This window comes from Cygnus atratus, chromosome 17 (genome assembly GCF_013377495.2).
Source record: "Cygnus atratus isolate AKBS03 ecotype Queensland, Australia chromosome 17, CAtr_DNAZoo_HiC_assembly, whole genome shotgun sequence".
Lineage (NCBI taxonomy): Eukaryota > Metazoa > Chordata > Aves > Anseriformes > Anatidae > Cygnus > Cygnus atratus.
The window spans coordinates 3,635,084-3,650,237 of NC_066378.1; the positions used below are offsets into that span (position 1 = coordinate 3,635,084).

Sequence of the window (15,154 nt, forward strand, 5' to 3'; positions counted from 1 at the left end):
ATGTCAATAATTTTTAAGCCAATGGTATTATAGCAGTCAAAACATTAACTTTCAAAGTGCTGCACAATCTACCTCTACTCATGGGCACTGAGAAAGAACCTGTCTCCTGAAGAGCTGGACAGGGGAACTGTAAAAACACTGCTTTGTTAATATAGTTGGTTAATGTAGTTTTTATGCCAGATACTGTTTTTAGATTGTGGAATGCTGGAAATGTAAGACAGCAGTCTTAAAAAGACTGAAGTACTCCATGAAGTACTCCATGCTTTACTCACCAGTAAGGCGTTCCCACAAAAGAATTGGCAGGGGAGACTATAGATGCAGACCCAAAATCAGCTAGTTTCACTTGACCTGGTTCTGTTAGAAGAATATTTCCAGCTTTAATATCCCTTTAAAAGAAAAAAAAAAAAAAGTACACTTCTGGTTACAGTAGAACAACTTTGAAAAAATTACACATACACAGAACTCTGCTAACCTGTTCTCAAATTAAATATTCATTAAAAAAATGAGAGTTGTTTAGAAGCCTGGTATTATAGAAAACTAGAGAGATCAAATACCTGACTTTATTTGGAACAGAAATCTGACTGCACCCAAAAAAAGTGCTGGGAAATGAAGGACAAGGAGATGGGCCACGGTTGCAAGGCTGAGGTCCCGAACTGAGATCAAGGAGAGATTCCCCCTAATACCCAAGATGCGACAGATACCAAAAATGTTATTTTAATCTTTCAAGTGACCTAGGGTCCCTTAACTTCCTGCAAGTCTCAGATAATTCATACCTTTCAGAAATTAACAATAATGAAACTACTGCAATACATATGGCACAAGACACTTTCAACACCTTTGGCACCATACATTTCTCAATTCCAGCAGTAGGTGGGTTAATTACAAATTAATTGCCCATAAAATGCTGAGAAAGGTTAACTCCATTTGCATGCCTTCTAAGAAACCTGGCAATGGGCCTATTCAAAGTTAGAGAAGAATTTGTCTGAGTCCCATTTACTTCTAATCCCTAGGATTTCTGGCCTGTTATACCTGAAATATTTTTTTCCTGCACACATCAGATTAAAAAAGGAGAATTGCTTTTAGAAATTTAGGTCTCCTTATACATTGCAGCTGAAAAATCACAACATAATGAAGTTCCTCGAAACCCTAAGACAGCACCTCAATAACAAAGGGAAAGCTGTACACTAGGCGTGCCAGGTTTGCCTTTACACAGCAGCAGCTTAGCTATTTAATTTCACAAAAGCAGACCCTCAATATATATATTGAATACACGTAAGTGATCCATCAGCCAGGCTGGGTATACCATACAGTCTGGAATATCTCTTTGCTACCCTCTCAAATAAAAAAAAAAATCTATAAATAAAAAACACATCAAGAAAAAAAGCTTTTCATAACTGGTGTTCAGCTGTAGGTCCTTAAACATCAAAACCACTTATCAGTAGTAGCAGACGTCCAACACAGACAAGCTGGACTTGATGATCATCGAGGTCTTTTCTAACCTAAATGATTCTGTGATTCCAAGTTACTGGGTATTGCCAAACACGCACATACCGTGACCTTGTGAAAAAGCAAGCTAATTAGATAAATGGGAGGGGCAACAAAGCCACCTTGTATTTGCTGCATACGCTGAATTATCATACAACAGCTGAAGCATAACAACTTGTGCACCAAGCACAAAGTGAGTATCACTGCAGGCCCAGAGGAACAGGCCAGCTGAAAGACCGCTGAAGCTCAGCATGATGCTTTTATCTCCAAAGGGCAGCACACAGGACAGGCAGTGCTGGGATAACAAGAGCTGCAGCAACAGGCACAGACCTACAATGCTTCAGTAGCAGAGCTGGACTCTCAGAACCTCTGCTTCCCCACTCCTGGGACAACACTGCTTCAAACCCAACATTACAGCATTTTTGGTGCACACGTGCTACTCAGATAAGCCTTCATGTTTTGGGTCTAAGCATCTGTCACTTCTGCATGAGGACAAGTACCAAACGGTGCCTTGTGTACACAAGAACAAATCCTCAGAAGTACTTCACAGACAGCAAAAGTCCTGTCCTCTCTGCTTTGTCTCCACTGTTACCCTCACGGCTCAGCAGGCACCTCAGGCATCAGCTTAGGTATCTGCACTAACTTCAGTTCACCTCGTGTCTGCAGTCTAATGGGATAATCTCACCCTCTGCCATCCCACACAGTGCCACTGGGACTAAGTGGTAAGGGGGAGGCCCAGGGAGCTCAGGATGAGACCAGGGCCTTGCTTTTTCCCGCATCTCCACAAGGTGTCCCCCCATTCCAGGTCACACTCGTTTTGCCTTCCTGGCTTTTGGGCAGGGAAACCAAAGTTGTCCCAGCTGCCAGCTTTGGTCCCTCCTCACCGTCATTGCTCCACCTGCCCCAGTGCTCCTGTCACTTGCCACAGCAGGGGATTTTACTCCAGGGATTTTACACACAGCTCCCCTGCGGCCGGGCGCATCGGCTCTCCTCCCTGCTAGACAACGTAGCTAGCAAAAGGCAATCTTTCAGCTCTCCTGTATAAGAAACAGCATCTATCAGAAAAGTCGAATTCTCCTGATGGTTCCGAGAGAGGCCTTGCCTTCTCCTCTCAGGAATTAAAAGGCAAAATATTCCTCGGTAGAAAACCAGTCAGATAGGAAAGACCTGCATGGTACTTATCTTAACATTCCTCGTGGTTGCCCAGCACACTGCAAGAGTGAAACTTTTCCCAGTTTCAAAGAGAAATAGCCAGCTCTGTTCGTGATATGCAGAAAGCACATTAATGGGCAGTTCACACGGAGTAGCTGGGATTCAGCACGTGAAATTGCTGACTGTACAGCACACTAGTTGTGTCGTGTTAAGGAGTCCTTGTGACTACCAAGAAGAAACTAATTCTCAGTAGAGCCCACAGAGGCAGTCATTTACTATAAACAAGAATTTAATGCACTCTGAACATGTGTAAAGTTAGTTCAGAATAGGTATTGTTATGCACAAATAAGTGCATATGTGTAAAGGGTTGACCAGAAATCATTTTAATTTCGTAAGTTGACATTCTAACTTAATATTTTCCTTAAGCCTAATAAAATAACCTTGCGCAGATACACCCCAAATAGTTATTCTATTCTAACAAATGACAAATAATTAAATTCCTTATTGTCTGAGCCTCAAGTACACAATTTTTCTGCCCATAGCTTGCCAGTAGACTATAGAAAGGCTTTTAACCCCATGAATTAATCCCAAGCTGCTTCATCCTGATGACTGCTCGCTCACATTATCCGAATCTATTTCTCACCCTTTTCACAGCAACTCCCTGACATAGAGTACCAGCAGTTCCCAAAATATGACAAAAACACAAAATGAGAACATGCAACATTGTTGACAAATAAGTGAAAAAAAAATCAGAACTCCTGGAAAGGAACACATTACAAAAGATAGACCCAGGAGCTGGCACCCATGAGCAGCCTGTTATAACATCCTCCTCTGTGTGCTCTTATTTCTCTTAAGGTAGTTTTAGCCTTGAGTCGTGCTTCCACCAGCTGATTTCTGGATGCATAAATTTGATCTGATTTTACTTACTCACATGTGAAAAAAATAAAATGTCTTAAAAATAGTCTATGTCTATCACGCTGCTTTACTAGACGAATTTAGGGTGTGTATTTTCCTGTCCATGCTTTCTGCCAACGTTCAGGTGTATTCTGTTACCAGGGTCTGCAGAGAACAGTTGCTAACACAGAAGAGAATTCGGCTCTGGAATATAGCTGCATTGAAGTATTTCAGCAGGAATGTGTTCCTTAACAGCCAATGGCTTTTATTTATAAATCTACTCTGGCATGGGTGTACTGACAAGTCCATTAGAGGGAACTTTGGCAGGAGAACCTTTACCAAAGTTGCTTAACACAGCGAAGTGATTTTCAGATTCCAGCCAGGGGAAGATGGAAGGACATACAGCTGCCTGGAGCTCTGCCTTACCTATGAATCTTACAGTGAGAGTGCAGGTAGGCCAGCCCCTGCAAGGCACCGTGGGTGATGGCAGCAATCTCCACTTCCTGAAGTGGCTTCTTGTGAACTAAGGGAAAAAAATCAAGAAAAAACGTCAGAAAAGTGCAATCTTTTCCTGAGAATGTTTCTAAACAGGAGGAACCTCTCCAGTTTTGCAAGCCATGAGGTGAGCACCATCTTCATCATACTGATTTTCTGTAGCAGCTTTGAGTCTGCACACAGCCTTTGTGTATATTTCACACGTTAAGCATGTTTTTTCGCTGTTCTGCTAGGGCCAACAGTACAGCTTGCCAAATGTATGTGAAATACAACTTCAGTCCTTAACAAGGAAAACTTCCCACTTTTTTCCCCATAGCAAAACCACAGGAAAATGGGGAATACTAAGTACAAAGTGATTCCCCAAAGCACCTTCCCTAGATCCCTGGATCTGACCAGCATGCACCTGTCTGAGTCTCTTAGATCAAAAATATACAGCCCGCAAGGAGTAATAGTTTTTGCAAATTATAGCTTAGATTCCCCATTCCTCTGTAGGTGATGCAGCTTTAGTTTTCAGGTGATATTAGACTCTTGTTTTATAAAGCTATCTGTGACTATTCCTATGAACTGCAAGGCAGGGACAAAGGTGATCTCTACAGGTTTTTGTTATGGATACTCAGATAACAGGCAGCCTGCTTCTATCAAAGCAGAAACCACAGGAATGTGTTGTAAAAGGTACCCTCCTTTTACAACAGACATGCCAACTGTATGTAGCACTGGCTTTCTGGGAAAATCTCAGCTTACCCTTAGCATCACGAACACTGGGATTCTAGCTACAGAATGAAGTAGTGTAGACAGACTGCCTCTACCATCTGTAAAATACCCGTTTGTGAGAAAACAGCCTCCCACTGTACTCAGAAGGGACACCAGAAGAGAAGAAAATCAAAGACTATATAGAACTCACCTTCTAGCAAATCAGAAGCTGATCCTAAACAGTACTCCATAACCAACTGCAAGAAAAAAGCATGCTTTTAAATAATGTGATACATGCTCCTCCATAAACAGTTACTACTTGGATGGCTGAGAAACAGCAGAAGTAAAACCTGAAGTTTTAAGAAATGCAATCAGCAATCAACAAAATAAAATGCTCCAAGAAAATTCCAGCAATGACATCCTAATTTGTTGCAAAGAATGTTCAGGCACTGGAAAGCTGTGAGGAGATTCTCTAGAGGATGTTCCATAATTATTGTTTAACCTGCTTGAATACAGAGGCCTGCCACAGAGAGGTGGGGATCTGTTCCAATATCTTAAATATCCATTTCTTTTAAATTACCTGGATTTTTTTTTTTTTTTTTTTTAAGAAGAAAGGGACTACAGGAAGCATGGGATGAATACTGCTGCATGTACTGGATGCCTGGTTGCCATACCACAAGTTTTCTGCACACAAAGACCCCCAATACCGTGCCACTCACCCATGCAGTATGCTCTTTCAGGTAACAGCCCTTATACTCTATGGTGTTGGGGTGCTTCAGCTGTTGTAGAAACTTGACTTCTTTAATGATATCCTGCCATTTCTAATAAAAACAAAGCAAAAAGACATGAGTACATTTCCCCGCTTCACCCCCTACACACACTCATACACCACACACTGTAGTGCAGTCTGAAAAGCAGCCATAATGCAATTTTACTACGTGAAGATGACAAGAGCTGTAGTTGCAAAAGCACAGCTGTACTGAAGTTGTGGGGGTCCCTGTTGCAGTAAGATCACTCTAAGACACATTTAGCTTGAGGACAGCAAAAAATGTATTTTCTCGTTTTATCTGCAATACATTTTACTTAGAGCATTGCTACTGCTAAGGGCAACGAATTGGCCTGTGGTCTGAAACTCAGTAACAAACCCACCTGCCCCCAAACAGACAACAGCTACAGCACGTGGTACAGAGAGAGGAGCTGTTTGCTTCCTTCTTTAAGGCAGCACAAGGCCACTGACGTTTGCAAGACCTCTGGAACATTTATAGACAGCACATGCAGGAGACCAACAGGTAAGTAAGGAAAAATGAATTACGAACATCCCCTTTGGCCCGAAAAACCACGTTCTCTACTGCATGTCAACCTGATATGCTTGGGTTGTCTGTTTGGATCAAGACGCCACAACAGGAACAAATAAGAGCAATTAACAAGCAACCATTGAAGTGAGACTGATACTCTGAATGTGATGTCTATGCCATTCTATTCTGTAGATCCTGAGAAGTGTTTCAGGTCAGCTATACATTTCACTTGACACCTCAAAGAGTTGCGGTTTATGGTTTCAGTAGCCCAGGTGCTCTTAATGCCCTTATTACAGAATGCTTGTAGGCTGGTTATTTCTGAATTCCCATTCACTTCCTTAAACTGAACTATTTGTCAAAATTTGCATAAACACATTTTTCCTCTATAAATCTCCATACTTCCTATGGAACTGAGCAACAGCTACAGCATTAGAAAGCTGCTCTGCTGGCGTCAAATGAAATACTCAGCTAATTCCCCTGACCAGATTTACATTATAGTTGTACCAGCTTTTGCATCAGAATTGGCTTCACCACCTTACCTCGTTCGTTTGCTTCCCACTGTAGGACATTTTCTTGACTGCCACCACCTCATTAGTGTGGGAATTTGTAGCCTGGAGAAGGAAAAAAATAAATTAGAAAAAAAATCATTTTTAAATCCTCCCCGTGGAGTGAGCCATGCCTTTAGCAAACACAGACTTTCTTCTCCTATATCACATCCTGGAAAGCTCCTACACTTCAGAGACACCTGCCTTGTGATAAAATTTATGAGACAGCTATTTTAGCACTCTTTTCTGGCATTATTTATCTATCCACAATCACTGTCCCTGCCTCAGCCCTTACTACACTTGCTACCTCTCTACTAATACACAGAACAAGGTTCAGCATCTCACACACTGAGAATGTGCAAAATAGTTTCACTGGAATTGCTGTTAAAGCAGCGTTCGATTAGTTTGCTCCTCTAATCAGCACTTTCTCTGATTCACTGTTTTCGGTCCAGTTATTTCCAATATTAAGGCAAAGGCTGTACTGTGATTTTAATCACATCATTTTAGGACTATGTCTGTGTGCTTTACATGCATTGCTCTAGGGAAAAAAAAAAAAACACACCTACTTTTGGTTCTGAAAATCAGTCAAAAAAGATAATGGGTCCAGGCTGCTTTTGTCCAGTTTCATTCAATACTGGGCTTTTTTTTCAAACCTTTGTTCTTCAAAAGACTGATTTATCTAGTTTTATACCATTAAAGCAGAGAGGGTGTGACTTTCCTACAGTTCAAAACACGTTGATGAGGCACAGACCTCCTCCCAGATATTACCATTAGAGTTGTTAGAAAGCAAGTTATTTTGGTTTTCTTGTGCTATTACAAAAAGATCAAGTTTTCAGGAATTAATTTGTAGTAACAAAAGGAATGTCATTCACTTCACTTATGAAACTGGGTCACCTAATGTAGGCGATCTGCACACAGTTGTTCTCTTTGCTGCTGGTGGTTGAGCAGATGTCAAATCATGGAGCCATGCTATTCATAGAAATGCAAACCACCTTATCTGAAAAACCACCGTGGAATCAAGCTTAAAAGCAGACCAGAAAAAAAAAATCAGGACATTTACATTTTCAACAAAATTTACCAGGCCCCAAACTTCACCTATTTTAATGCAAAAAATGCAGTTCTTCAAACAGATCTTCAAAAGCAGATCTTCAGAGAGCTGACATCTAACTCATGCTTCTCAAACAGACTGACGGACTTGCTTTCTGCCCAGAGTATAAGCAGGAAAAAACACAAAGCCGCTGTATTTGCTTGCAATCTGCTCATTTGATTCCTGCATGGAAAGCATTGTTATCCCAAGAAGCTTTCTCCTCGGGCAAGTGGTCACGGTAGTAACATCGCATACAAGTTTTCCAGTTCTGTCCACACCAAGTCTTCTTTTCTATCTTTAAAATGGAAGCCCCCATTCTTTATTTTTGCTTTCTTCATTAAATAGCTTAGCTTCGAGTTGAAAGCCAATCCTTGCAAACAGTAAGTCAGGCTAGTAGACGATGCTCGGTATTTGGGGGGAACAGAACATAAATAACAAGTGTCCTTGAACTGCAGGTAATCGTTATTGTCGCAATCTCGTATCAACGCAGTACTAGGGAGGCTCAGGAAAACACTCAACAGAATTGGATGTGTGGCATCTGATTGTAAATTTAAAATGTCTTGTCAAAGGAAGAAATGAGACATTGGAAGATTCTGTCTTACAGATTAGCTACTCGTTTAAGATGTTATTATCAGAGCCATCAGATCCCAGTTGTACAATGAGCATTATTCAGTCAGCAAAATCTTGCTTTTTTGGAACCCGTATGACACAGGGATGATGATCAGAGGCCATGAGCTCAGTTTTAGAAAGAGCTCTGCTTGCCTGGAGTGGCACTACCCTCATTTCTGCATGTTAAGGATGGAACATCTTAAGGTTTTAATCCTAAGAGTTGTTGAAATCCCAGCACCTCTAACCACTTACAATTTTGAGGACAAAAACCTAGTGTCAGTTAAAAGCTTAGAGTACAATCAAAGCTAAGTGTGGTAAATCCTCATTTCCACTGCTCACAAGGATGAGTACTATACTCCCAAGTAATGCATTAATCAAAGACGTTTCATGATGCTCACAGTGACTTCAAAGAGAAATGATGTTGGGTGAACCACGAGAGCACAGGAATTACTAAAGGGAGCTGACACACTTAGGCTCTACTCTTCCCAGCACACACGCTTCATCAAATGAGTTAGAGAAAACGTAAAACAAGTAACTTCTGGCAAAGGCAAAACCCTTCCTAAGCACTCATTGTCCTGCTTCAGCACATAAAAGATCTCAAGAGTATTTTACTCAAATAGATGAGTTCATGCTGGTGTTCTAAACAAATTTCCAAATACTTGTGTCTGCCACTAACTCCAAATATCTTCACATAGCATACACTCTCTTGTGTCAGCCACAACTTTGTGCTGCAGGGTACAACTGCCCCATTAAGCTGTCGCCACGTTCTCTCCGTTGTGGACCAAGTTGCTGCTGTAAGCAGCATTTCTTTCTAGCAAGAAAAGAAGTTTTAAGTTAACTTGCCAAGCACTGGTAATAATATATTGGGCAATCAAAATCACCAGCTCTGAAAGTTACAACTCCAAATCCTTTATTAAGTTTCTTCAATTGCCATTTTCTGAATGGCAAAACACATGAGCCTGAGACTACAAATACATTCGAGCATCACTCCCTTCTTTTTTTGATTAGGCCTGACATGAATATTCCTCTTCTCCTTTTTTTTTAAATAGGAAAAAGGTTTCTTGCCACCTTTTTAAAATACACACCCACAGAACTTCAGTAGGCTTGAGGATGCCAAATACCCCAACAAGTCCATGCTATTAAGTATGTAGTTCTGTTAGGGAAGCAGCACTGAACTGCTTAAAAACCAAACGCAATCTTTAGAAATATTATGACCAGTCAGGGAGGAACCTGACCCTTGGAGTATTTTAGGACTTTTCCCCCTTCTTTAGATGATTTAGGAAGCCCTGTTCCTTCACAAGGTGTTTGACCTATTCTCCCCTTCTGATACCAAGGACGTCAGGACCCCTGGAAACATCGCCATGATGATGTGAGATCTTATTTGATGTGAGATGTTATTCCCAGCCCTTCATTCCAAGGTGAAGCAAGATGTTAGGCTGCAAGGAGCTTTTAAAAAGGAGAAGAACAAAAAGATGCACAGCACCCCTGCATGGTAGGGAAAATCTCCAGGATGAGCCACACAAAGCAGGGTACAAGCAGAGGCCTTCCTCACGTGAACGGACAGACATCTATCTGCCTGAAACTGCACACAGGTGAGTTCCTGCTCTTCACTTATGTACACAGCAGGACAGCGCACAGACCCCAAGGAATGATTTTCTGTATGCTCAATGCTTCGTGCAACAGGGAAGAAAGCCTAAGTCTCAAAGAGCGGCCAAGAAGAGCAGATATATCATGGAAAAGAGGTGATGCATCTGCCTACGTTCACCATGTTACTATAGTACGTTTACTACATATGTGCCTTCCATTGCTGTCAAGCTTGGAGGATGGAGCTGCTGCTAGGTCACTGTAAGAAGCTGCAGGCTGGCTATGCTCTCCAAAGCACAGACCAGGCAAAGCATACAGGGAAAAGGAGGAAGAGAAGCTCTGGGGAATCACAAAAATCTTCCGCCTAACCATAGTGACATCTCTGGTGTAAGCCTGCTTAGTAGCTCTCTAACACTCCTCATCCTCTTTCCCTGGAAGCACGAGGGCTTTCTGACCACCAGAGCTGAATGATGAAGGCAGCACCTTTACCACTTCATCTCTGCCCTAAAGCATGTCACGTATCCTTGTCCTCGTCTGTGAGATACACTGAGCAGGACCTCCCTACTCCCATCTAAAAAATTCTTGCTCTTCTTATGGAGAGGATCAACATGTATTGTAAATTTTACAAACTCATCGTCTTACACATTTACTATTATACTTCCACCTACCTGTCACTTAACCCAACATCTAAAAGTGTCTGTCCCACTGCTGACGATCCCCACGGCAGAAAACCTCTTCGGTTCCACCAACAGCTCCACTGCTGCACAGAACTACGGACAGCGGATTGGAGTGCTTGCAGATCACTCATGCTAGCTACTGTCAGCATTGCAGGTGTAAGAGAGCTTATCTAAATACTTTAATGTCTGATATTCAAAAATCTCAGTTACGGTGTGCTTGATCTTCTGGAGTAGCAAGACATACTACCACATAACGTAAAGTTATCTTGGAATGATTTTTTGATACTGAATTCTATTTTAGCTTCACTGATAGTGACTACATTATAATTATTTCCAAATCCAGTATTTTCAGTTTGGCTTTGTTTGATCCTAACTGTATTCTTCTCATTTTCCAGATTAAATTCTCTTGACTATCAGTTAACGCTACCTCCCTTCCCTCTCGAATTCCCATCCCCCCTAAGACTTTCCCTTTGCTTTTGCCATGAAAGCATTTGCTATTGGAGATAGTATGTTATGTGATAAACGAGAGTAAAATGAAGATGACAAAGCAAAATGATATTTCAAAGGTATCTCTAACTCCTAAATTATCAGAACAGCATAGAAATCATTCAAAAGCCTGAAAGCAATTTGATGCGACTTCCACAGTATCTTTATTCAAACCGCCACAAAGCCAATTCATTAACAAAAATAGCTTTTAACTCCAAAAGCATGTTGAATAATTAATTCACTAGATCTATTAATTTGCAATAATTTACAAGCTTATGAGCACCAAGTAGATTATCTTGAAATTCCAGTTTGGCAAATTAATTTCCAACTGCTTCAATTCAACTTTCAGCATCTAACAGCACCAGATACCATATACTTAACCTGTGTGATTGGGTATGTTATTAAGCCTATAATCGACTGCTTCTCTAAATACAGCTGGAACAGCAAAGAGCTCAGGAGTGCTCTGGAGACATTTATTTCCAAGATGTGCTATGCTAAAGCTAACAAACACAAAACACTACGAGCTGAAAGGATGCCCTCTTTTACAAATGCCGAGAATCTACAAAATACCAGACAAATAGGTTTCATTTCCCAAAAAGAAGGTAAAGAACTGTACTTACAAAGTAAACTGCTCCGAAACTTCCATGTCCGATTTCATGTAAACCCACAAATATTTCTTCAGGATCATCTTTGTAGAACAGGTCAGCTATTTCTGGGTCCTTTGGCACCCCTTTGCGCATGTTGACCAGTATTATGAACTAGCTCGCGCTTTCAATTCCCAATCAATTTCTTCCTTCATCGACAAAGTAGTTTGTAGACAGCATTCAGCACCTGGTGAGAAAGTTCATCTTTTATCTGCTTCCCTTACACATTTCTGTCCTCACTTCTCTGACAGCAAAATAAGAGGAAACACTTTCAGGAGCAATAGACTTCACTATTATTTCCTTCAGCAAATTCTTTTTAATTATTAGTCCAATTTAGATATAGAGATTAAAACGCATTCAGAGTACAAGAGCCCTTTATCTCACACAGGAAGCAAGTGCTGCAGCTACGCTAAGGTCCACTTGAAGACAAAAGTCCTGTTGCTACGCAAAACATCCTGTGATACGAGTTTGTTATTCTCCATGCTGGTCTCCGAATGTGTCACTTTTTAGTCTATTACCATTATTCCTCCTACTTTTCCCTGCTGTTTGTTTGCTTTGTTTCTCTACTCCCACTTGCCAGCTGGTGCTAATAGAAAAGTTCTCTTCCATGCCACAGAAACACTTCACAATCATATGAGTGCAGGGTTTGTTGTTTTTATTTTATTTTCTAGTGCCCTAGGAAAGCTAGGGCTATTGGGTTTTGATAACTCCCATCACAAAACTGCTTTTGAAAAAACCTAGAGTCCATCAGGTAAGGCAGGTATTTGCTTTCTTACCATCTTTCTGTAGAACAAGCAGATAGCATGGAACGGAGGTGCACTTCAATGAAGATTTTAAATATCCATCCCAAACCTTTTATTTAAACAAAACACTACAAAGTTTTGCGTTTCTCATCTAAACATCCTGAAAAGTTTGCATTGGTTCACAGACGCTGGCGTACAAAGGAATGACGGATGTCTCTACCCACGTGCTTTTAAATTCTGAAGCCCAGCAGATTATCTGCAGATGAGTCAACTGGAGCAGCTTCTGACAAGTCTGGAGCAAGCCTCAAAACTCTAATTCCACATATGTAGCTCAGCACCTAGTTTATTGATACCACATCTCTAAGCCTAAAACAAAAAGGCTTCTGAAAATAAACACCAAAACGTTCAGCCTACCTTATGTTATAAATCAGTGCAGCATTTGAAGAGAGACTGGCTGAAATATAGCAACCAGATAAAATTAAAACGCACATTAAAGGCTTCAGAAGATTTCAGACTGCAAGCAGCATCCAGATAGAGCAATGATGAAAGCAGAGCATAATTTTGGTCTGAGGCTGAGACAGTCTCCTTGGCTTGGGATGACAAGTAATGGAGCAACAAGCACAATAAATTGTAGCTCATTAGGGGAGCGCTGAGGTGAAGCATACCTGGGTAACTGTGGCACAAAGCATGCTCTGTGGCTCAGATTCCTTTCAGCAGCATCGTTGTGTGCTCTTGTCTCCCCAAATTCTACGCACTCTGATACCCTACAAAGGAAAACAAGTTTTATTATTTAGAAAAAATATTCTGATATCTTCTAGTACATGAAAATATTACACCTCAAGAAATCCACCACCTGTCACAGGATCACTTGAAAGAGCAGTTAAAGAGGGTACTGGCTATAAACGTTAGTGATCTCTCTTTGGGTGAAGATGCTCTCTTTCTGTGTTCTATAACCATTGGGCTTGTTCCACACCATAGAACAGGACACCGGGAAAAGATGTTAACACCAAATTCTTTGACTTTTATAAAGGCTCTTAAGCTTGTTCAGAAGCTTGCTCTCACACCACGCTTTTTAGATCACCTACAAAAAGGACACAGCTCACAAAGCTAAGGCTAGTATTTAGCTCAGCTCATTGCACCTGACTTACAAAACCTCAAAAGAAGGTCCTCAACATTAATAAGTCAAACATTGTCACATTCTGCTGAGAAGAAAACGAGCAATTAAAAGACAAAAAAAGGAGGGCAAGCAGTTAGAACCATCAGTGTAAATCAGGTCACCGAGCACGCACTGAGTGCAGCCACCCCTTCCTACCGGTGCCACAACACCTGTCCTCTTGGGGTGTCAAACACAGCGAGGGCTTGAAATCTACCTGCCCTCATATATGTACAGCTGTATTGCCAAAATCTGAATTAACATCCATCTGAATTAATGCTAAATAAGCTAACTCATCTTCTCATTTATTAGGGAAAAGCCATCTGCACAGAAGTCTTCCTGCTGAGGAGCTTCAGAAAGAGGATCGCCAATGTCTTAGCCAGTCTGTGATATTTTAGTTAAAATACGTATCTAAGGAACAAGATGATGACAGAAGCCAGATGAATGAAATGAGTATTCATTCCCAGCTGACTGGCCTCACCCAAAGGTCCTGTATTTACTACATGCCTGCAGACACGGGCAAAGAATGCAGCATTTCAGGTCGGGCATTCTTCAGGCAAGTGAAAAACCCATTTGGCTTTAGAACAATAAGAACAAACGGAGGAAGAAGACATTTATCCATCTCTAGTCAAATGAACTATGCAAAACACAAAATCAGTGCAGCTCTAATATTCAAGGATAAATTGGTATTTAAAATGGGAAATTAAATGTCAATATTTAAAGTTAAGCTCTAAGTAACAATGTCATTCTCTATTCAGGACTGACATACGTATCGATGCTGTACGATACGCAAGCGTTCTCAGCAGGACTATTGTTTTCCAGTAATGATATCAGAAAAGCCTGGGATGGGAAGCATATCCAGAGCAATCCAAGCCCTGTTGATGTGCATGGATCATTGGCACTCCATGCTGTCCTACAGCCCCTGCAGTGCCTCTTGGAGCAGGTGCTGGTAGCCCTTTGCACGGCTGCTTGGCGGCGCTGGATGTCCTGTCTCATGCCCCAATTGCCTACGTCAGGAAAGATACAAACCACATGGCTTCATGGTAAGCTAGCAAAGTCACATTTTTAATATTAAAACTCCCTTCTAGAAACGGAAAGATTAAAATAAAGATAGTTTGAACTGGCTGGCTCAATTCTTCAGAGCGCTATGGCAGTTGAATGCCATCAGCAGAAATTACTCAAGTTCAAGGTATCATCAGCTGAAGCAGGCCGTTTCAGTTACTGATGTACTTAATTAATCAAGAAACAACTTCTAGCGTAAGCCTGGTATCTGCTCTTCATCCTTCAAAAAGTGCACCAGAATCTGCATTTGAGACTGCATGTTCCAAAGCCCTCAACTGAAAATAGCATTAATCATATGGGCAATGACTTATGGATGTGACAAGTGACTCAAGATTTTCAGAGTGTGTGAGAACAGCATTTGGTTCAGATAAGGCCATTTGGAAATGCCTCGAACTGCCTACCTAGAAATTAAAGCTCTCAATCAACAGTTACGGGTGAGAATCTCAGCCTTGGAGGACAAACTGCTCACGCTCCATTTCTGAAATACTCTAAGCAGCTAGAAAGAGATGAATTCTTTAGAGTAAATTTAGCATAAGGAATCATACTAAGAAAA

At 41.2% G+C, this 15,154-nt stretch overlaps 1 protein-coding gene across 11 annotated transcripts in view; it reads right to left on the minus strand.

The window, feature by feature from the left end:
• TAOK3 (TAO kinase 3) overlaps positions 1–15,154 on the minus strand; it is an 84,688-nt gene that overhangs the window by 37,423 nt on the left and 32,111 nt on the right. For all 11 annotated transcript variants that reach the window (XM_035556941.2, XM_035556932.2, XM_035556939.2 and 8 more), the window contains 7 exons: positions 13,052–13,150; positions 11,620–11,830; positions 6,551–6,622; positions 5,436–5,537; positions 4,928–4,973; positions 3,958–4,054; positions 273–386 (listed from right to left, as the gene is read on the minus strand). In XM_035556941.2, coding sequence (XP_035412834.1) covers positions 273–386; positions 3,958–4,054; positions 4,928–4,973; positions 5,436–5,537; positions 6,551–6,622; positions 11,620–11,739 — 551 coding nt within the window. In that variant the 5' untranslated portion in view covers positions 11,740–11,830; positions 13,052–13,150. The remainder of the gene's footprint in view (positions 1–272; positions 387–3,957; positions 4,055–4,927; positions 4,974–5,435; positions 5,538–6,550; positions 6,623–11,619; positions 11,831–13,051; positions 13,151–15,154) is intronic.